Source organism: Saimiri boliviensis, chromosome 18 (genome assembly GCF_048565385.1).
Source record: "Saimiri boliviensis isolate mSaiBol1 chromosome 18, mSaiBol1.pri, whole genome shotgun sequence".
Classification (NCBI taxonomy): domain Eukaryota; kingdom Metazoa; phylum Chordata; class Mammalia; order Primates; family Cebidae; genus Saimiri; species Saimiri boliviensis.
The window spans coordinates 2,920,585-2,944,045 of NC_133466.1; the positions used below are offsets into that span (position 1 = coordinate 2,920,585).

At 42.9% G+C, this 23,461-nt stretch overlaps 1 protein-coding gene across 3 annotated transcripts in view; it reads left to right on the plus strand.

The window, feature by feature from the left end:
- Nucleotides 1–23,461, plus strand: part of HSF2BP (heat shock transcription factor 2 binding protein) — a 106,528-nt gene that overhangs the window by 59,026 nt on the left and 24,041 nt on the right. For all 3 annotated transcript variants that reach the window (XM_039480504.2, XM_039480505.2, XM_039480506.2), the window contains exon 7: nucleotides 7,287–7,390. In XM_039480504.2, the coding sequence (XP_039336438.1) occupies nucleotides 7,287–7,390 (104 nt within the window). The remainder of the gene's footprint in view (nucleotides 1–7,286; nucleotides 7,391–23,461) is intronic.

Sequence of the window (23,461 nt, forward strand, 5' to 3'; positions counted from 1 at the left end):
GAACTTTTCTCTCCTTGGAATACTGGGCTCGATGCCTCACTAAATTCTAGCTAAGGTGCTAAATTTTCCTCATGAACATTACATTTGAGTAGCCCTTAATACTTCATTAAATAGGTTCCTAGTGAGTAACTTTTGAATACGTGTAAGAATTGTCACTGAGACTTGAAAGGACTTGCAGTGTGGCTTATTTTGTAGCCCACTGGGAGGCCGAGGACCCTGTTTTGAGAACTGAGAACCCCTGTTCTGGAGGGTGCCTGCGTAGCTGTCTTCTCTGGCTCCATAGCAGTGCCAGGGGCTTTGAAAGTGCCCATGGCGGCCAGGAGCGGTGGCTCACACCTGTATTCCTAGCACTTTGGGAGGCTGAGGTGGGCAGGTCACCTGAGGTCAGGAGTTTGAGACCAGCCTGCCCAACATACCCATCTCTACTAAAAAAACAAAAACAAAAACAAAAATTAGCTGATATCATGGTATGTGCCTGTAGTCCCAGCTACTCAGGAGGCTGAGGCAGGAGAATTGCTGGAACCTGAGAGGTGGAGGTTGCGGTGAGCCAAGATCGTACCGCTGTACTCCAGCCTGCGTGATAGAGCAAGATTCTGTCTGGGAAAAACAAAACAAAACAAAACTGAAAAAAGAAAGGGCCCATGGTCATATGAAAGAGAAAGAAGGCCTTGGCTTTTACATATTTTGGTCTTTAATCACTGGGAGTTGATTCACTCTTCAGTAAATAAGCTGAGTCCTTACTGTGTCCTGTCTTACTACACTAGTTTCTGAGATGATAAAGACGAGGCTTGGAGCTTGCTTTTGACAAACTAAGTTTAGTGGGGAAACCAGATATTTTAATAGAAAACTATAATAGAAATCTTCTGTGGCATGCATGTATCGCATGTGTTACATGTACCATAGTATCTTTAGTTAGTCCCTTAATAATGGACTTGGGCAGTATTACTGATTTTCCTTTTGCCTTAGGTTCCAGTATGTCTTGGTATGGCACTGTTAGCTGGTTCCATCTTTATTTAAAATTTTGGGCTGGGCACAGTGGCTCATGCCTGTAATCCCAGCACTTTGGGAGGCCAACTTGGGAAAATTGCCTGAGGCCAGGAATTCAAGACCAGGCTTGCCTAGATGGCAAAACCTCATCTCTACAAAAAATGAAAAAATTAGCTGGATGTGGTGGCACACGCCTGTAGTCCCAACTACTCAGGAGGATGAGGCAGGAGGATTGCTTGAGCCTAGGAATTGTAGGTGACAGTGAACAATGACTGTGCCACTGTACTCTGGCCTGGGTGACAAAGTGAGACCTGAGCTCTAGAAAGAAAAAAAAAAAAAAAAAAACATAAAAAATAAAAGTTTTCTTGTAAGGGCATTTTAAGTATTATTTTTATGTTTTAAAATATTGAATTACCGTGTTAAAAAATATGGGCTCCTGGGCATTTTGATACTCCCTTCAATCGGCACCCAAAGCAAGTGCCTTCCTCTCTTCATCTTAGCCGGCGATGCTAGTTCAGGATTTATTTGATAGTGTGTGTAGTGGAGGTGGCAGAAGGTAGGTGGTGGGCAATCTGGACTCTTATCTTTTCCCGAAGAGAATTATGTTTGTCGTAGCTGGTCATCATCAGCTTTGCCTGACTCACACCTGAGCTCTGGCTCCCTGGACGTGGTCTGTAGCCAGAGCTATGCCTCATTCCTCTGCCTTGTGGCTCTCCCTCTTTCTACCTCATACCTGACCTTGAAGGGTTTTCATGCACACTTTAGTGCTTCCCTTGTTCTGAAAATCTCCTTTCAAGGTATCTTCTTCCCTTCCTTTCCACCCTGGTGACCCTGGACTCTGTGGTTTTACTTCTCAAGTTGGTCATCCACAGGTTTCTGATAGAGGGCCAGCTGCTGGGTGCTGTGTGGCTGTAGGGTCAAGCCCTACAGGGTCGTGGAGTGTCCCCTATTACTGTGCTGAGGCGCTGGATCCGAAAAGTAAAGAGACAAGACACCAAAGGACTGGAAAAGACAGGTGGGCTCGGGGGGCCACGCCACCTATGAGCAGAGACAGGTGAGGCCCTGAACGTCCAGGAGTGTCTGTATTTATTGGGTATAGGTTAAGGGGGCAGGGTAGTGAGTGAGGTCATCTTAAGAACAGCGATAGGGTCAAGACAGTCATGTGGGCAATAAGCAAAGGGTCCACCCCCATTAGGTCACGGAGGCTAGGAGGTGGGCCATGTGCAGTGAAGAGGGTGCAGTGTGCAACCTCTCTTATCTAGGGACAGGCTGCTTCTGAGGAATTCTAAAGGAGGATGCTTTAAGCAGCAACAGAGCTGACAAGGTCTACAGCCCCCTGCTGGCAGCTTCCAGTGATTTCTGTAGGAGGATGCTCTTAGCACAGTAGCTAGAGAGCTGACAAGTTATACAGTCACCAAGTTTCGATTATACTGGAGGGGTTTTAAGCCTTCGGACGCTCGGGGGATTGCAAGTCTGAGGGCAGCCTTCCACAAGAACTGGACACAAGGTACTACCACTGCTTTTTCGGGAGGAGTGGCTCTTGCTCCAAGCCTGCCATTCAGCTGGTATCTTTATGATACTGAGCGCTGCCTCCTGGGCCATAAATTCTTGTCCTAGTATAACTGTTTTTTTCCCTTAAATCATGCTCTGCACTGTATCTGCTCTAGACATTCCTCCTACTGTAAGTAAGATAAGATTATATATATATATATATGCCTGCTTATTCCTTAATTTATGCTCTGTACCGTGTCTGCTCTAGGCATTCCTCCCACTATGAACGAAGATATAAATAACTGAGTAGTAAGATATCCTTCAGGCACTGATTTTTCCGACTATAAGCTAATACATGATTGTATATAAAGGATTATGTAAAGGAAATAAGTGAGTAGCAACACTATAAACGAAGACATCCTTCAGGCACTGATTGTTCCGGGGACCTGCTGAGCTCTCCTTCCTTGGTGCCTACATGGAGGTTTACCCACGTGTGGCCTTGCCTAAACCTCAGTGTATTTGCCCTCGTTATCTAAAAAAGCTTCTTTTTTTTTTTTTTTTTTTTTTTTTTTGAGGCAAGGTTCTGCTCTGTCACCCAGGCTGGAGCACAGTGGCACCGTTATGGCTCACTGCAGCCTTGACATTCCTGGGCTCAAGTGATTCTCTCGCCTCAGCCTTCTGAGTAGCTGAGACTACAAGCATGTGCCACCATGCCTATGTTTGTTTTGTTGTTGTTTGCTTTTTGTTGAAGAGATGGGATCTCGTCGTATTGCCCAAGCTGGTCTTGAACTCCTGGGCTCAAGCAGTCCTCCCGTGTTGGCCTCCCAAAATGCTGGGATTATAGGCATGAGCCACCTCTCTTCTTTCAAGGGGCCACTTCTCTTCAGTTTCTGCCTGCCTTTGGCTGCCTTCCGATCCCCTTAAATAGGTTCCTATATTTTGTTCAGAATTTGATTCTTACTGGTGGGAGAGTTAGTCCAATGCAAGTTACTCTGCCATTGCTGCAGCTTTTCTTGCTGGAATAAGTATTTAAGGCTGTGTGTGTGTGTGTGTGTGTGTGTGTGTATTCCAGTAGCTTCACAAGTTTTATTTTCGTATAGTCATTCTTGTTCAGTTGCCCAATTTTCCTCATAATTTCTTTGACTTATAGAGGCGAACTTTTAATTCTCTAAATGTTACTTAGAGTTTTAAAGCTTACTTTAAAAATTGATTTTTTAACTTAATTGTGTAGTGGATCAGAGAATCAGCTTAATGTATTAAGTGCTGTAAGAGATGTCTTAAAATCTACCATTATTGTAGACTGGTCAGCTTTTCCTTGTAGTTTTTCAGTTTGTGCCTTTATGTATTTTTGAGGCTGTATTACTAGGTACATGCAAGTTTAAAATGCTACCCTCCTGATGAACTGAACTTTTCAGCATTAAATATTTAGCCTCTTAATTTTTAAAGATGCTTTCCCTTCTTTTCTTTTTTAATTATTATTTATTTTTAGTTACTATTTTTGAGATATGATCTTGCTTTGTCACCCAGGCTGGAGTGTACTGGCACTATCACAGCCTCGACCTCCTGGGCTCAAGTGATCCTCCCACCTCAGCTGCTCCAGTAGCTGGGACCACAGGTGCACGCCACCACACTCAGCTAGTTTTTGTATTTTTTTTTGCAGAGATGGGGTCTTGTCATGTTGCCCAGGCTGGTCTCCAACTCCTGGGCTCAAGCTGTCCGCCTGCCTCGGCCTCTGAAAGTGTTGTGATTGATTATAGGCATGAGCCACTGCACCCAGTCTATATTCTTTTCTGTTAATGTAGCAACCTCAGCCTTCTCTTTCTTCTTTTTCATTAGTATTCATTTGATATATCTTTTCCCATTCCTTTACTTTCAACCTTTCCATAAACTGATTTTCTTTTTTTCTGAGACAGAGTCTTACTCTGTTGCCCAGGCTGGAGGGTAGTGGCACAATCTTGCTTCACTACAACCTCTGCCTCCTGCTTTCAAGAGATTCTCCTGCTTCAACTTCCCTAGTAGCTGGGACTACAGGTGCATGTTACCACACCTGGCTATTTTTTCCATATTTTTAGTAGAGACAGGGTTTTGCCATGTTGGCCAGGCTGGTCTTGAACTCCTGACCTCAAGCTATCTGCCCACCTTGGCCTCCCAAAGTGCTGGGATTACAGGTGTGAGCCACCACACCCAGCCCCTTTCTGCAAACTTGTTTCAGATGTGTTTCTTTGAAATAGTCCGTGGTTACATTTTGTTTTTCCTTTAACAATGTATAATCTATGCTTTTTAATAGGAATATCCTGTTCATTAACATTTGTGATTAATGAAATAATTGGATTTATTCTGTCCTATTTTTTATTATGATTTTTTTCTGAGTTATCTATCGCTCCCTCCCTCCCTCCCTTTCTCTCTCACTCCATCCCTCCCTCTCTCCCTCCTTCCCTCCTTCCCTCCTTCCCTTCCTTCCACTCTCTTTCTTCCTTCTCTTTCTTCTTCGTCCTTTCTCTTTTCATTCCTTTTCTATTCTTTCAGCAGGTTCTTTCTCTTTTATCTTTCGTTCAAAGTCACTAAGATCTTTTTTGAGTTCATTTTATTCTTCTAGTGTCTTGAAATTTTACCTTTATTTCTTTCAGTGATAGCCCCTTTTTAAAAGCATGCTTTGATGTATTTGGCATACTTAAAAGTCTTTTTCACCTGAATGGTAAAGGATCTTAGAATGTTCTAATACTTACATCCTGGATTATGTGCACTCATGGACTGTATCTTATTTTGAGAAGTTTCAAAAATCTCACAGAGATTTTTATTACTGCTTTTACCACCAACGTTTACTTCTGTTCACCTACATCTCTCTTTACTTACCTTCTCTTTGTATCTCAGGATATTCTCCTGATGTCATTTTCCTTTTTCCGTAGTCTGTCCTTCAAATTCTGTCAGTTCAGATCTGTTTGTTTAAAATGTCTGAGATTTTCTTTGACAATATCTTTACCTCTTTTGATGAAAATCTTTTTGCCAAGTTTACAATTTAAGTTTATTATTATTTTCTCTTTATGCTTGGTAAATATAGAGAGCTTAACTTTTGGCGTAATTACTCTTTTGTAGGTAATATGTCCTTTCTCTCTGGCTGCTTTATAAAATTTGTCTTTAATTTTCTAAAGTTTGGTTGTGATATATGTAGATTTGTATTTATTTTTGTTTATCTTTCTTGAGATTTTTTTGTGCCTCCTGAATCTGAGGATTTATATTTACTCATTTCTGGAAAATATTTTTGAATTATTTTTTCTCCTTTATTCTTTCTGTTCTTTCTTCGTGGACCCTATTTGGAAGAATTTTGAACTTTTCACTTTTGCCTTCTTGGACTTTACTTCTCTTTCATCTAGTTTTCTTTCTTGCTATAGTTTCTTGAGCTCTATTTTCTGTTTAGTATTCATCCTTTTCCATGTGTCTAATTATCCTTGAGGCTTACATTTTAATTATTGTTTTTGTTTTTGTAAATTCTGCTGTTATTTTTGAATTGGCTGGTCATTCGTAGTAGTCCTAGCTTCTTGATTATGTTTTTAATTTATTTTAAAATTATCCCCACCTCTTAATCATATAAGTTTTTCTATTCTGCAGTTAATACTTCTAGTGTCTGAAAAATATTTGGTTCTATCCCTGTTATTGGTTCTTTGTGCTGGTTGTTACTTACCTGGCCTTGTTTTTGTCGTGTGTTTTATTATGATTCTTGTTCTGCACTCATTTGTTAGTACTGTATTTGTGGGAATTCTTTTGACGACCAGGTTGAGGATCCTTTCCTTTAATGTCCAGGAAGCTGGGGGAGCTTCTATCCCAGGTCTGTTTTATATTAAAAGTACTGGCCTGGGGTTTTTCAGGCCTACCAAAAATGTGAATTCCTGCTAAGCTTGTAAGTTTACTCTGCAGGGCCTGTGAACTGAATGCCCGTGTCTCTCTGAGGCTTTTCCCTCTGTCCCTGCATGAAGCCACTCTTAACTGAAGCTCCAGTCTTCTGGAATCTTAGTATCTTTTGCACTTCTCTCTCAGATTTTGTGCTCTTACTTTGTTCCTGATCAGAGATGTTTTCCTTTCATTTCTTGCAAACTCATTCATTATTTCAAAGGCTTTGAGAACACTATTTGTCTAGGCTTTTTATTGCCCTGCAGTGTAAAGTGTTTGGGATCTCTGTATTTTGCAGTATTTGCAGAAACCAAAGTCCTGAGGTTTCTGACTTTCATCAGACTCTGCATTGCCAGCCGTGGTTCAACCCTGAAACAGCTTGTAAAGTCTTTTCTACTCAGTAAACTGCTCTGTTTGTTGTGAGGGATAGTTGTGTTGTAGGACTCTTCATTTCTCGTACTGTGATTATGCAGTCCTGTGGCCTGACCTGGCTACCTGGATGTCATGTGTAATGTTCATTGAATGAAAAGGTATTGTTAGGTTTTAGATGGCTGAATTGAACTTTGAGAGTACAATACTCTTATAAATTTAGGGTTGCCTGTATATTAATGCAGGATTGGTAATAAAAGAGATAAATCAATAAATACGGTTTGTGAGGTTTCCCATGGGATCCTCTCTGCATTTGAGACTCTTGATTATGTGAGCCTATGAAGGGCAGTATTATGTGATATCATTGCTGAAGTTTCCCTTTTTTCTGTAGCCTCACATATACATGTTATAGTAATTATCCAGATTGTAGAATTAGACATCTAAAGTGTGAGGGAAGCTCTAAATATGTTAAGGTCCCCTTAACTAGGAGACATGTTTAGGGTGAAATGTAATGTGGATGGAGCATTCCAACACCTTTTTCTTTTACATTTCAGACTAATGCTGATGTCCCTGTACAATGTGAGCATCAATTTGAAAGGCTTGAAATATATCAGTGAGAGTCCAGGATTCATCCCTTTGCTGTGGTGGCTTTTGAGCGGTAAGAGAAGTGGTTATCTGTACAGCTGCTCGTACAGTTTATGCCGTAGTCCTCCCTTATCCATAGGAGGTATGTTTCAAGTTTCCCAGCAGATGCCCGAAACCAGAGATAGCACCAAACCCTCTCTATAGACTATGTTTATTAAAATTCATACGTCTGTATGATAAAGTTTAATTTATAATTAGATGTAGAGATGATAAACAACTGTAATAATAAGCCAGCACCGCTGTTCTTGGGCTTTAGGCCCATCATGAGGTAAAATAAGTTACTTGAACACAGTGCTATGGTTCTACAGCAGTTGACCTGATAACCTAGACAGCTGCTGAATCACCTAAGGGCACATAGCAGATGTACGGAGGTTATGCTGGACACAGGAGTGGTTCACGTCCCTGATGGGACATAGCAGATGTACGGAGGTTATGCTGGACACAGGAGTGGTTCACGTCCCTGATGGGACATAGCAGATGTACGGAGGTTATGCTGGACACAGGAGTGGTTCATGTCCCTGATGGGACGGAGTGGGATGGCAGCACCGGATTTCATCATGCTACTCAGAATGGTGCGCAATTTAAAGCTTAAGAATTGTTTATTTCTGGAATTTTCCACTTGATATTTCCAGACCATGGTTGACTGCGGCTAACTGAAACTGCAGAAAGTAAAACTGCGGATTAGAGAGGCCTACTGTATACCTGCTCTTCTGTAGCTGAAGGAAACTTTAAAGTATGAGAAAGTAGGATTGATTATCTCAAGATGTTATTTCTTTAAAAAAAAAGATTTCAAATTTTAGAAAATTCCTTTGTATGTTAAGTTGTCTCTAGTTTTGTTTCTGAAGTATTGCTTTCAATTTGGTTATGATTTATTGGTGTCCCTACAACACAAGGAAAATTTGTCTTAAAAAACAGCTGGTAAACAGCATCAACGTATCCCATTTTCTTTTAACAGCATGGTACTATATGTGGGTATGTGGCTCTATCAGGTAAAAGAGAAGACCCACTGTTAAAGAATTTGGGTAAAAAGAAATCGGAAAGACACCACAGCTCTGAAGAGAAGTACACATGTAGTGTGTGCATGCTTTAAAATTTCTTTAAAAAGCTATCTTTACTGCTTCCTTTCCTCTTCACTCGCAACTACCAGTCTAACCTAAAGTTCTGTCCCAATTTCATCATCATTTTTAACACTATATGTCAATGAGTATACACTTCACCCAAGTATAAAAATAAATTAACTTTTCTTATTTTTTCATAATTCAAATTAACTTCTGTTTTTTAGTGTCAATTCCATTTGGTGGTGAATGCTTTTTTTTTAAAAAAAAAAAAAAGCTTTGTTGATGTATAATTGACATGTATTAAGTTGCATATATTTGAAGTGAACAATTGACAAGTGTTGATATAGACTGTAAAATGACCACCACAGTCAAGGTAATGAGCAAACCCGTGACCTCCAAAGGCACTTTGTGCCCCTTTGTGGTCCCTCCTCCCTGCTCCCCTCCTCCATGTGGCCCCTCCTCCCTGCTCCCCTCCTCCATGTGGCCCCTCCTCCCTGCTCCCCTCCTCCATGTGGCCCCTCCTCCCTGCTCCCCTCCTCCATGTGGCCCCTCCTCCCTGCTCCCCTCCTCCATGTGGCCCCTCCTCCCTGCTCCCCTCCTCCATGTGGCCCCTCCTCCCTGCTCCCCTCCTCCATGTGGCCCCTCCTCCCTGCTCCCCTCCTCCATGTGGCCCCTCCTCCCTGCTCCCCTCCTCCATGTGGCCCCTCCTCCCTGCTCCCCTCCTCCATGTGGCCCCTCCTCCCTGCTCCCCTCCTCCATGTGGCCCCTCCTCCCTGCTCCCCTCCTCCATGTGGCCCCTCCTCCCTGCTCCCCTCCTCCATGTGGCCCCTCCTCCCTGCTCCCCTCCTCCATGTGGCCCCTCCTCCCTGCTCCCCTCCTCCATGTGGCCCCTCCTCCCTGCTCCCCTCCTCCATGTGGCCCCTCCTCCCTGCTCCCCTCCTCCATGTGGCCCCTCCTCCCTGCTCCCCTCCTCCATGTGGCCCCTCCTCCCTGCTCCCCTCCTCCATGTGGCCCCTCCTCCCTGCTCCCCTCCTCCATGTGGCCCCTCCTCCCTGCTCCCCTCCTCCATGTGGCCCCTCCTCCCTGCTCCCCTCCTCCATGTGGCCCCTCCTCCCTGCTCCCCTCCTCCATGTGGCCCCTCCTCCCTGCTCCCCTCCTCCATGTGGCCCCTCCTCCCTGCTCCCCTCCTCCATGTGGCCCCTCCTCCCTGCTCCCCTCCTCCATGTGGCCCCTCCTCCCTGCTCCCCTCCTCCATGTGGCCCCTCCTCCCTGCTCCCCTCCTCCATGTGGTCCCTCCTCCCTGCTCCCCTCCTCCCTGCTCCCCTCCTCCATGCTTTCCAGGCAGTGACTCGCCTCCTTTCTGCACTGTAGTTTCCATTTTCTGCAATTTTATATAAGTGGAATCATATAGTTTATATTCATTTTTGCTGAGTTTCTTTTGCTCATAATTATTTTGAGATCATCCATGTTGTTGTGTGTATTAATAGTTTATCACTTTTTATTGCTAAATAATATTCCATGTTGTAGATACACCAGAATTGGTGTATCAATTCAGCTAGGAATGGACATTTGGGTTGTATCCAGCTTTTGAGGCTTTGACTGTTATACGTAAAGCTTTTGGGAGCAGTTTTTTTCTTTTTTTTCTTTTTTTGAGACAGAATTCTGCTCTGTTGCCAGGTTGGAGTGCAGTGGCACGATCTCTGCTCACTGCAGCCTCTGACTCCCTGGTTCAAGCGATTCTCCTGCCTCCGCCTCCCGAGTAGCTGGGGTTACAGCCGCGTGCCACCACATGTAGCTAATTTTGTGTTTTTAGTAGAGATGGGTTTTCGCCATGTTGGCCAGGGTGATCTCGATCTTCTGACCCACCTCCACCTGCCTCGATCTCCCAAAGTGCTGAGATTACAGGCGTGAGCCACAGCATCTGGCCGCATTGCTGTACAAGTGTTTGCGTGAACATATGCTTTTGTTTCTCTCTGGCAAGTACCTACAAGTGGAATGCCTGGGGCATATGGTAGATGCATGTTAGTTTTTAGGAAACTGCCACCCTGTTTTCCAAAGTGGTTGTACCATCTTACGTTCCCAGCAGCAGTGTATCTGTGTGTGGTCATTCTCTCTACTTTCAGACATTCCTGTAGGGATGTTGTGATACGTTACTGTGGTTTTAATTTGTATTTTTGCTATGACTAATGATGTTGAGTATCTTTTCTTGTTTTATTTGCTATTCATATAACTTCTTTGATAATAGCTTCATATGTTTTGTTTATTTTAAAAAATCAGATTGATTCTTAATATCTAGAGTTCTTTTTGTGTTCAGTTTGTGCATCCTTTGACAAATGTGTTGGAAAAATATTTTTTTCCAGCTTGTGGCTTGTCTTTCATTCTCTTAAGAGCATCTTCTGAAGAGCAGAAGACCTATCTTAAATGTGATCAAGTTTATCATTCTTTTTCTTCTAAGAATCATGCTTTTGTTGTAGGAATTTTTTCCTAAATCGGAATCACAAAGGTTTCTAATGTGTTTTTTTCTAGTAGTTTTATAGTTTGCATTTTATATTTAGGTATTTGATTTGTGGTGAGAGTTATTTATTTATTTTTATTTGCATAAGGCTTTCTAGTTGATCCAGTACTGTTCGTTTTGGAGACCTTGTTCTCTGGTGAATTGCCTTTGCACCTTGTTGACAATCAGTTGACAATACATGTGAAGGTCATTTTGGATTTTGTTCTGTTTCATTTGTCTGTTTTTGGATTATTATGCCAATACCATGCTTTATTTTTATGCATGTATGTATGTATTTTGAGACAGAGTCTTGCTCTGTTGCCAGGCTGGAGTGCAGTGGTGCCAACTGGACTCACTGCAACCTCCACTTTCTGGGTTCAAGCGATTGCCCTGCTTCGGCCTCCCGAGTAGCTGGGACTACAGGTATGAGTCACCATGCCTGGCTAATTTTTTGTATTTTAGCAGAGATGGTTTCACCATGTTGGCCAGGATGCTCTCAATCTCCTGACCTCATGATCTGCCCACCTTGGTGTCCCAAAGTGCTGGGATTGCAGGTGTGAGCCACTGTGCCTGGCCACCATGCTTTATAATAACTCTTGAAGTCCGGTAGTGTAAGTCCTCTGACTTTGTTCTTCTTTTTAAAGGTGGTTTTGTCTATTTTTAAGCCCTTTGCCTTTCCATTTGAATTTAAAAATCAGCTCATCACTTGCTACCAAAAAGAATCCTGTTGGAATTTTTATTGGCATTGTGTTGAAGCAACAGTTTATTTTGGGGGAGAATTGATACTTTACCAATATTGAGACTTACAGTGCATGAACACAAGTATATGTCTCCATTTATTTAGATACTGTCGAGACACAGGATCTCTCCTGTTCATGTGTTAAGAGCAGAGGAGCTGACCTCCTTTGTTTTTGGCTGTCTTTTCAAGGATGTGTGTATAGCAGACATCCTTAGAAGACAGAGATGCTGTCTCCTTCCAAAGCATAGGGTGGGTTTATTTATACCCATGCAGTAAAGATAATGCCCCCTAGGGCAAAGTTCAGCCAGAGCTTGGGGTTCCTCTCCTGAGACACAGCCCACAGCATGTGTGTGGCCCTGGGGAATTGGGTCTTAAGCTGGCGTAAATGCTGCTACTCTGTCTATGGCTGTTGCTATAACAGGTTCTTGGTCTCAGACTCAAGAGTTTGTGTCTTCTGCCAGCATCTGTAAAACTCCAGTGTGCTAGCTTATTAGCTTGCAAATGGGTAAAGCCCTAGACCTTCCACAGTTTGAGGGCAGGTCCAGGCTACGCTTGTGTTCCATTGATAACACTTACCTACCAGGGTTGGACAGCTTTTTTCCTCTCAAGAATCATAGAATCAGAGGTGGTTCCTAGTCCTGACCTATAAGGTAACTATCCGGGCTGGTTGTTATGGACAATGAGCAAGCAGACAGTGTCGGTTTGTGGGAGGGGATGGTGGTGGTGCCAGGGAGAGAATAATTAAGAATACCTAATACTTCTTGAGTACTGGTCATGGCTTTAAGTGCATTACTGTCAGTATCCTGTAAGGTAAATGTTGTTTTTGTATTGTAGATGAAGAAACTGAGGCACACAGAGGTGAGTAAGGTGGCAGGGTTATATAGCTATGGGTGATGCAGCCGGGATTTGAGACTCTGACCGCCTGGCTCCAGATTCTGTTTCCCAGCCAATCTGTGGGACTGCTGCTCAGCAGGACATGGCTCAGGGGTGGAAGCCTTAGTGCTGGGTGACTTTTTTTTTTTTTTTTTTTTTTTTTTTGAGACTAGGTTTCACTCTTGTTGCCCAGGCTGAAGTACAGTGGCACAATCTTGGCTCACTGCAACTTCCACCTCCCAGGTTCAAGTGACTCTCCTGCCTCAGCCTCCCAGGTAGCTGGGATTATAGGTGTCTGCCACTACACCCAGCTAATTTTGGTAATTTTAGTAGAGATAGGGTTTCACCACGTTGGCCAGGCTGATCTCAAACTCCCTACCTCAGGTGATCCACCCTCCTCAGCCTCTCACAGTGCTGGAATTACAGGCATGAGCCATTGCGCCCGGCTAGTGCTGGATGACTTCTCACCTTTAGCTGACATTAGGTCTCGTTTTGCTTGGCTTCTGAATCAGTTCCCCTGAAACAATATGCCAGTCTCTACCTAGGCTAGTTTGCAGCCAGTAATCCTACTTTCTCAGAAGAAGAAGAGTTAAAGAAGAATTTAGGCTAAATGTTCTCTGTGGCCCTTTTGGCTCTGGTCCTCTGGAAGTTTCCTGGGGTGAGTGAAAATTGTGATGGCTTCCATCTTAATGTATCCAGCTCTGTCTATAGCAAGCGACCCGAGAGCGTTAGTTCCTGTCACCCATCAGAGATTGTGTTCTTTGACGCAGGTGGGCTTTTCCTGCTTAAGCTTTGGGTAATAGATAATATGAAGTGCTTGTTAAGTTGTGTTAATGCAGTATTTGCTTCTGGGCCATCATCCCAGGCTTTCTTATTCGTGAAGATAATTACTGGTTCTTTCAACACGGTGTGCACAGCCCAACCCCTCATAAATCTATTGCAAGGTCATCTTACTTTAGAATCTTTGTTCTAAAGTCAAACAAAACAAGATCTACTTAAGCCTAGGATGCTTGACTCCTGAGTTATGTATGGGATCACTTTAAACCTTAAATTATAGAATGTGGTATGTGTTTTAGGAAGGTGAATATATAGTTTATAATAGAATAGGAAAATAGGAACAAGAATAGTTCTTGGTGCTTGGGGGTGGTGCTGGTGGTAGTGGGACTGTTTTCAGAATTTAGACTATCATAAATGCTTAGGACTAAGAGATAATTTGAAAACTGGCTTCTTCTCCTTTGCTTTTAGATAGATCTAGTTCATGAAAACATACTGGACAGGTAAGATTCTCTTCTAATTTTTGAAAGATCGAGGAAAAAATATTATCCCTTTTAGTAATCAGTTTCTACTTTTATCAATTTCTGTTAAGAAATTTGATATATTTTAATAAGAACATGGGCTTTGGACTCATTAGACCCAGATTTGAATTGCAGCTTTCCTGCCTGTGAATTTACGTAACCTTTTAGAATCCTGCTTTTCTGATCTATAAAGTGAGAATTTCTTCCTCAAGGATCTTGATGTATGTTAAAATGCAATAGTGTTTAGGCTAACACCTAAGGTGGTAGGTGTTAAATAGGTGCTAGTTTTCCTTTTTATTTCTAATCTAAATATCTCATGCTTTAGGGATAAAAGACTTGGAATGAAAAAAAAAAAAAAAAAACCCAAAAAACTCATGCTGCAATGAAAGCTCATTTTCTTTTATTTTGCTTGCCCTGAAGGTGTCAGGTTACTTTCAAGTATGTAGACTTCTCTGATTCAGAGTATGGACCCAGTTGCTGTTAACTGTCCCTGAGTAATCATCTCATTTCCTTTAACCTTTGCTGGATTTTATTTTTCTTCCCTTTGTTCAGCTACATGGCTGGCTTTTTCCCAGGCTATGTCCAGATTCTTCACATTCCTCTTAAGCCACAGAACTGGCATAGAACTCTAGCAAATAACTGGTGAGGACAGAGTGTATTGAGATGGTGACCACATGTTACATAACTGTTAATGCAGACTGCTATTGAGATCACAGGAAGCTGCATTTCCTACCATGTTTTCCAGGCTAACAGGGCAGATAGGCAGTTATTCCCACTTATATCTGTTTGGTCTGTCTGAGTAACACGAAGCATTGATCAGGTTCTACCAGATTTGTGTCTTAAGCCCACACCTCTGTTCCAAACTCTGGACTCATAGATTGAACGGTTTACTTGACATCTCCACACGGACATCTAATAAACATTCACATTCAGTGTGTTCAGACTAAACCCCTAATCTTCCCTCATGCCAAATTCTAATCTCTATTGATTACAACTACTTTTCTAGTGTCTCACACTTTTAAAAAACCTTTGAGTGATTCTTGACTGCTTTTAATCTCTTAAACCCACATTCGATCTGTTAGGAAATCCTGATGGCTCTGCTTTCAAAACATCTTCAGAATCTGATCATCAGCTACCACTCCCACCCAGATTTGTTTTGTTGTTGTTGTTGTTGTTGTTGTTTTGAGGCAGTCTCGTTCAGAGTCTCGTTGCCCAGGCTGGAGTGCAGTGGCAGGATCTTGGCTCACCACAACCCTCTGCCTCCTGGGTTCAAGCGATTCTCCTGTCTTAGCCTCCCAGTAGCTGGGATTACAGGCACCTACCACCACGCCCAGCTGATTTTCCCACCCAGTTTTGAGCCACCATGACCTTGGGTTGAGAGCTTCCTTTAGGTCTCCCTATGGTCTATCCTTCCAGGCCATGAATTGGGAGCCAAGGGTATGATGGAAAAATCCCTGACCACCTATCCTTACTGAGCAGTCAAAATGCTGGGTGAGACACAAAAAGCATTTTACTTATTACACACACACACACACACACACACACACACACACACACACACACACGCACCCCTAGAGCATGAAAGTCAAGTGAAAGTAAGAGGGCAGAGGTTAATAGAGAACTTAGCTTCTTGCTTTAAGGGTATTTTTCAAATGTGTCCTTTCGTTTTCATGGCCCCCAGGGTGTGGGAGGTAAGAGACAAAGCCCCCCAGGGTGTGGGAGGTAAGAGACAAAGCCCAGGTCCCAGATCAGGTGAGTGTCCTAAAAGGAAACTCCCAGGGGTATTTCCCAGCAGTGTAGGAGTAAACTCCCTTAATCCTGAGGTTATTTTAGGAAAATTGTTTTGACCTTTGGTATTGAGTGTGGGGGTGGGGGTAATCACTTCTGAAAATTAATAGGCTGGTTTTCATGCAAGTTTAAAGCTTTTATTCAAACCACCCAGGTGGTCCCTAAGAGAGTTAATTTTTGTGTCAACTTTGACTGGACCATGAGATGCCCAGACACTTTGCCAAACGTTAACTCTGGGTATGTCTATGAGGATGTTTCTGGATAAGAGACTGAGTAAAGCAGATTGCCTTCAGCCAGTTGGGCGGCTCTCATCAGTGAGTTGGAACCCCAGTAGAATAAAAAGGATCTCCTAGACTGCTTGAGCGGAACGTAGGCCTTTTCCTGTCTTTGGATTCAAACCGAAACACCAGCCTTTCTTGGGTCTCGAGCCTGCTGGCTTTCACGCTGGAACTACACACTGGCTGAGTCTCCAGTGCATGGACTGTAGATACTGGGACTCCCTCATCTCCCAAAATAGGCCTTCATCTTTTACAGCAGACCCTCATTCCCCACAGCAGGCCTTCATCGGCCACAGCAGGCCTTCATGTCCTACAGCAGGCCTTCATCGGCCACAGCAGGCCCTTCTGACCACTGGCCAGGATGACACTTAGTGGTGCCAGCTGTAGGGCTGTGGCCACAGCAGTGCTTTTAGTGGTGGGTTTGTGCCTTGTGCTGGGCCAAGTCTTTCTCCAGGAATTTTCTGACTTGAGCTGGTGAAGAAGAGTGTTTTTTCCCCATTCTTGGGCCATGGAACTTTTGGATGTGACTCTAGAGCTGCCTGTGGCCATGCTCCTGGTCATCTGGAGAAAGTTTATCTGTGTTCTCAGTTGCTGAAGCCAAGACATAAATGCTGACCTGAGATGCAAAGGAGCCCTACAGATTGTAGTCAGCTTTATCCCTGCCCAGGCTGGGCTGTTTAGCTTTTCCTCAGATTCTGAGTTACCCCAGTGTTTTTCGTGAGTCCTTTTATTTTTCTTAAGCTAATTTAAGCATCATTTTCCTTCCCTTGAGGGTAGTGTGCCCACTCCCCTGACTTTGATTCCACGTCTTTTCCATGGCACCAGTTGCCTTCTGACATGGCATGTGATTCCTTTGAGTGTCTGGAATTTGGCTGTATCACATAACACAGAGAAAGGCTGGGGGGTTTAGTAACTGGTGAATGTTCAGTGATGTGTCTTCATAATTCTTTTCATCCCAAGTGCGGGGTATTGTCAGAGCACTGTATATGTTATGATTCTAGTAAGCACCCTCTTTATTACATGAACCTTGGGTGGCCATTTGATAGAAGAACAAAATATTTAAGATCTTTACTGACAAAGAATTTTAAATGTAAATGTTTTATTATGTTGGTCAAGTGTTTCTCTTAATACTTTTGTATTAGCCCACTGTTTAGCCTATTAGTCTAAACAGTGGGCTAATATTGTGCACTAATACAAGATGTAGTTTTTATCTTTAAAAACGTTTCTCAAACATTGACTTGAAACTTGTCCTTCAGAAGGTCCAGTAGAACAAAGCTGTCAGCCTTTTCACAAGAGAGTGCTGGGACTATTTTCTTTGATTAATCAAAGTTTACATGATAACTTTAATAAAAATATAATTTAAGTGTTTTTTTTTTTCACTTATTATAATTGAGTGGTCAAATGGCCACTTCATATGTGAAGGAATGTCAGAAAATGTTTGGCTTGCATATGTCCAGTCTGACAAGTTGAACCTAATCTAAACTTTACTGTAGTCTGGTCAGGATACAATTAACTCAAAGGATATTGAGAAAGGGGAAAACGTTTACGTGAAGATGAATTTGGTGTGTGACGTGGTCAGCTTGATGTCATGGTAAAAAAAAAAAAATCCAAATGGAAATTTACAAGAAGTAGCTTTATACATATTATTATTTATTTGCTACTTGATCATAGCTTTAAAAAATTTTTATTATACTTTAAGTTCTGGGGTACTTGTGCAGATTGTGCAGGTCTGTTACATTGGTACACACGTGCCATGGTGGTGATTTGCTGCATCCATTGCTCTGTCATCTACATTAGGTATTTCTCCTAATGCTGTCCGTCTCCAATCCCCTGACTCCCTGCTATTCCTCCTTAGCCCCCACCCCCCAGACCCTGGTGTGTGATATTCCCCTCCCTGTGTCCATGTGTTCTCATTGTTCAACACTCATTTATGAGTGAGAACATGTGGCATTTGGTTTTCTGTTCTTGTGTCAGTTTGCTGAGAATGCTGGTTTCCAGTTTCATCCATGTCCCTGCAAGGACATGAATTCATCCTTTTTTATGGCTGCATAGTATTCCATGGTGTATATGTGCCACATTCTCTTTATCTAGTCTATCATTGATGGGCATTTGGGTTGGTTCCAAATCTTTGCTATTGTGAACAGCACTGTAATAAACATATGTGTGTATGTGTATCTTTATAATAAAATGACTTATAACCCTTTGGGTATATACCCAGTAATTAATTGCTGGGTCAAATGGTATTTCTATCTCTAGATTCTTGAGGAATCGCCACACTGTCTTCTACAATGATTGAATTAATTTACACTCCCACCAACAGTGTAAAAGTGTTCCTGTTTCTCCACATCCTCTCCAGCATCTGTTGTCTCCTGATTTCTTAATGATCGCCATTCTAACTGGCATGAGGTGGTATCTCAATGTGGTTTTGATTTGCATTTCTCTAATGACCAGTGATGATCTTTTTTTCATATGTTTGTTGGCTGCGTAAATGTCTTCTTTTGAAAAGTGTCTGTTCATATTCTTTGCCCATGTTTTGATGGGGTTGTTTGTTTTTTTATTGTTAGTTTAAGTTCTCTGCAGATTCTGGTTGTTAGCCCTTTGTCAGATCGGTAGATCGTGAAAATTTTTTCCCATTCCGTTGATTGTCGGTTCACTCTATTGATAGTTTCCTTTGCTGTGCGGAAGCTCTTAAGTTTAGTTAGATCCCATTTGTCTATTTTGGCTTTTATCACCATTGCTTTTGGTAATAAATGGTGTTGGGAAAACTGGCTAGCCAATGCAGAAAGCTGAAACTGGATTCATTCCTTACACTTTATACAAAAATTAACTCAAGATGGATTAAAGATTTAAACATGAGACGTAACACCATAAAAACTCTAGAAGAAAACCTAGGCAATGCCATTCAGGATATAGGCACAGGCAAGGGCTTTTACAATTTTAAAAGAGGGACAAAAAACATTTCTTTGAGAAGAATACAATGGTTGTTAGAACTCAAAGATCAAGAAAAGAATGAAGAGAAACCTTTGACAACAGAAAATTATTGATGAGCTTTGAAAAGTTTTCCCGTAGAGCACAGGGTCAGGCACAAGGGCAGCTTGGGAGGAATGAACAGAGAGGAAAGAGGGTGGGTGGTTAGGGTGATGCTGCTTTGGGGGATTTGTTACTGAAAGAGTTTTGTGTGTTTGTATGAAGGGTAATCAGATTCTAATTTTCAGGATTTTATTCTAAAATGAAAAATAAGAACAAGAATTAACTATTTTACTTCAAAATACACTGTGCCTTTCTTAGAATGTTTTCTTGGGCTAGGATTTGACTGTTCCCCTGCAGTTCATCTTTAGACAGTGGCATGTATGGCATCAGAGTAGGTTATTAAAGTGCAATGCTTGCTCCATTTTTGTTGTGTGTTTTACTATAAGCCACAAGTATTGGAATAATTTCTGCAGTCATTCTTTCTGCATGAATTCTTCATTATTCTTTAAGAACAGATGCCATTGAATGTTCTTCATTAACTCATTGATGACGGATCTGGGTGCTTAGGATGATTGTTCTTTATGAGATTAGGAAACCCCAGCTAATTAAATCTTCCATATGATTTGTAGGCCTACCAGCTGTGCACACAGTCAACTGATGACAATCTTAGTTACATAATGTCTTGGAAACCCTTTGTATTCAGATGTCAAACGAACTTTTTAGGAGATAAAAACTGGGGAGTTAGTATTTGTCAAGTATTTGTGGGTTACGTTTCTTGGACACAAATATACCATTTGTGTAAGGGCTAAAATTGTAAAGAAAAACTTGGACCTCCTGAGCCCTGTCAAAGTCCTGACATCCCAGAGCAGCCCGGGCCAGGTGGGAAGGCACACAGCTAGTCTTTTCTTCTGGCTCACACCTTCCCAAGCCAGAGCACCCTGCCAGGCCACAGAGACCTGGGTGGAGCAGACTGCCATGGCCCTGGACAGCCACACAGCTTCAGCCCAGAAACAGATCAGAGTGGGGGCCCTAGCCCCATCTAACCTGGGAGGCTGTGCAGGAGAGCTCTGCTTACATTCTGTGGGGCTGTAGGACCCTTCAGAGGCTTTCTTACAGTTGTGTCAGGTGATAGCACACTAAGACCAAGAAAAGAATGAAGAGAAACCTTTGTCTTACACCTGCGTGTTGCGTGACACAGAGCCATCCATGAGAGAATGGTGAAAGTGGTACTGTGCCTGAGCCCGTCACAGCTTGAAGGACCTATGTTGCCTTTCTTCATGATTGATTTGGTTGTGTCTGTGTAGAATGGACACCATCGATGACTTATCCCACACCCTTTTTCCTTTTTTCATTTCTAACAGAACCTCAACTTTATTAAGGGCTCCATCCTCCCTTTCATGGATCATCTGACTTAGGGAAAGAGGTGCTAAACTCCAGAAGGGGGTTTCAGAGAGCACATTCTCCCCCTCTCTCCCTCCCCTCCCCATTCCCTTCCCTCTCACTCCCTCCCCCCAGCTATCAGGATTTGTAAGTCTCTCCAAAGGATTCTAACATGAGACAGGGTTGAAAGTCAATGGTTTGAGCCAGCCCTAGCCATCTTATTGTGTGCCAGTGATGGGTTTAGGGTTCAAGGCATAAGGCGGTCAGTACATAGCATCCTTCTGCCAACAGTGCATGGTCCAGAGGTGGGCACATGACCTGAGTAGCTACATCCAGATCTGAGGGATGGGGGAGAGACTTCTTCACTGGAGATGAATAAGGAAGCATGTGTCCCTGAATGCCAGCCTTACAGCTGGTGCTGTTGGGGCAAGCAGAGAAAAGAACGAACCTAGATCTTAGGTAATGTAACCAAGACATTGGATCCAGCCCTGGACTTCTTGTCATAAAAAATAAGCCACTTTGAGTTGCAGTTTTTCACTTTTAGCTGAAGTATTTTGTACTTTTAGTTGAAGTATTTTGACTGTTTCTGTAGTAATACGGAGACCAACTGTCCTAAATCAATTCCAAGTTTCTTGATATGCAGAATAAAGGGATATAAAGAAGGCATGATGGTTGGAGGTAACATCTCCCTTTTCTTGAAAACATATCCTGCCAGCACCTCTTACTTGCTTTGCTCTTCTTAATAAAATATAGCCGGGCGCAGTGGCACGTGCCTGTAGTCCCGGCTACCCGGGAGACTGAGGTGGGAGGATCGCTTGAGCCCAGGAGTTCTGGGCTGTAGTACACTATGCTGATCGTGTGTCCACACTAAGTTTGGCATCAATATGGTGATCTCCTGGGAGTGGGGGACCACCAGGTTGCCTAAGGAGGGGTGAACTGGCCTAGGTCAGAAACGGAGCAGGTCAAAACTCCTGTGCTGATCAGTAGTGGGATCGCGCCTGTGAACAGCCACTGCACTCCAGCCTGGGCAACATAGCGAGACCCCATCTCTTAGAAAAAAATATGAAGGGCCGGGCACGGTGGCTCATGCCTGTAATCCCAGCACTTTGGGAGGCTGAGGCGGGCAGATCACAAGGTCAAGAAATTGAGACCATCCTGGCCAACATGGTGAAACCCCATCTCTATTAAAAAATACAAAAATCAGTTGGGCGTGGTGATGCCTGCCATGCCTGTAGTCCCAGCTACTCGGGAGGCTGAGGAAGGAGAATTGCTTGAACCCGGGAGGTGGAGGTTGCAGTGAGGCGAAATTGTGCCACTGCACTCCAGCCTGGCACCTGGTGATGGAGCAAGACTCTGTCTCAAAAAAAAAAAAAAAAAAAAAATGAAGATACCAAATGCAAATAGAGATGAACAGAGCCCTCTGCATGTGTCTAAGAAGTGCAGGTCAAGGGATGGGGTGCTGGAGTGCCCACCCTGCATGTCAGTTGTGGGTTTTGGGCAAGCTCTTTGACCACCTGAAGAATGGTGATGCTTACATCACTTCAGAGCAATTAGGAGAATGAAATTCGTTGCCCTACACAGAGCACCTGGCATAGGCCCTGGTGATGGGCTTCAGTGGAAGCACATGAAACTGCCAGTACTCGTCTATTTAGACCGATGAGAACGACAGCTTCACATGGTTCCACTGCATAATTCATTTAATCATGATAGCTCTCATTAATAAGCGCAATTGAGGATGTCTGTGTGCATAACTAAAGCATTAATTTGGCTTCAAATAATGTTCAGTGAAAGTTTTTAAAAACTGAAATTAGCTATGTTTCACTTCACTTTGCATGATTGAAGACCTTAGTCAAAGAACCTACGAATTTATCTTTCAAGATTGTGCACAGAGTATTTAATTTGTAGGGATACAGAAGATTATAACGATGTCATTCCTTATGCTCAGTGTTACCAAGGCAAGCTTTTCACTGATGTGTGGTAGTGGAGAGTTGCCTTCTACCTGGTGTTGTGCAGACTATACATGACTGGCACTTTGTTGTGAACAGCTGGAGAGGCAGATGTGAATAAAGCACATTTACTTGTGCATTTACTACGTGACAGGCACTGGACTAGAGCCTTTCCTTATGGGATTTGGTGTCATCTGGATGACAGACATATTTCGTGGGTGGGGACACTGAGGCTTAGTAGTGTAGAGGCTCTGTGTGATAACTAGTGATGACTTGTAAGAGGTGGAGGTGACTTCAGTTCATGCTTATAGACAAGTTTAAGGCTTACAGACAATCAGGAAGTCACAAAACAAATAGGAAACTCTTGACTTCTTTTCCACTTAGAAATTGAAGTCACTGAGCTCTTGGCCCAGGAAGATGGCCTCACATCTGGGAATGATACCATTACATACTATTGGATATGAGAATTTTGAAATGGCTTTTTTTTTTTTTTGAGATAGAATCTTGCTCTGTAGACCAGGCTGGAGTGCGGTGGCATGATCTCGGCTCACTGCAACCTCTCCCTCCCAAGTTCTAGTTACTCTCTTGTCTCAGCCTCCTGAGTAGCTGGGACTACAGGCGCCCACCACCACACCCAGCTAAGTTTTGTATTTTTCGTAGAGTTGGGATTTTGCCATGTTGGCCAGGCTGATCTCAAACTCCTAGCCTCAGTGATCCATCTGCCTCAACCTCCCAAAGTGTTGGGATTACAGGTATGAGCCACTGTGCCCGGCCAACTTTTGGATTATAATTTAAATATCCTTAGCACTTACCACTGTCTCTTAGTTTGTACTAATCTTGGCTATTCTTTAAATTATAAATAGGAAGAAAGCTACCTTTAGGAGTTTTTTAGTCTGTAGTGGGATCCTAACAATGGCTCACGCTGTTGTCCAGCTGGGTTTGTTAAGATGCACTTCCTATCTATTTGGCAGGATTACTTAACAGTAGTGTGTTTCATTTTCTTTTGGGCTGAAGACTTCCTTCCCAAAGTAAAAATGCAGTAGTGTGTGTGAAAGCCGTTTGTAAGTGGTGAATTGCTAGTCACGTGTAGGTTATTTTTGTCATCCTCTCCTTCTGGAAAGAATCGGGCCTTGAGAGGGTGCCGGCAGTTTGTCCCACTATGTTAGCTATCAGTTCCCCGCTTCTTGCAATTGAAGAGCTACAGTATCTTCTCAAGTTTTTAACGGGAGTCTGGAAGCTTAGGTGGCGGGTGTAATTCTTTGT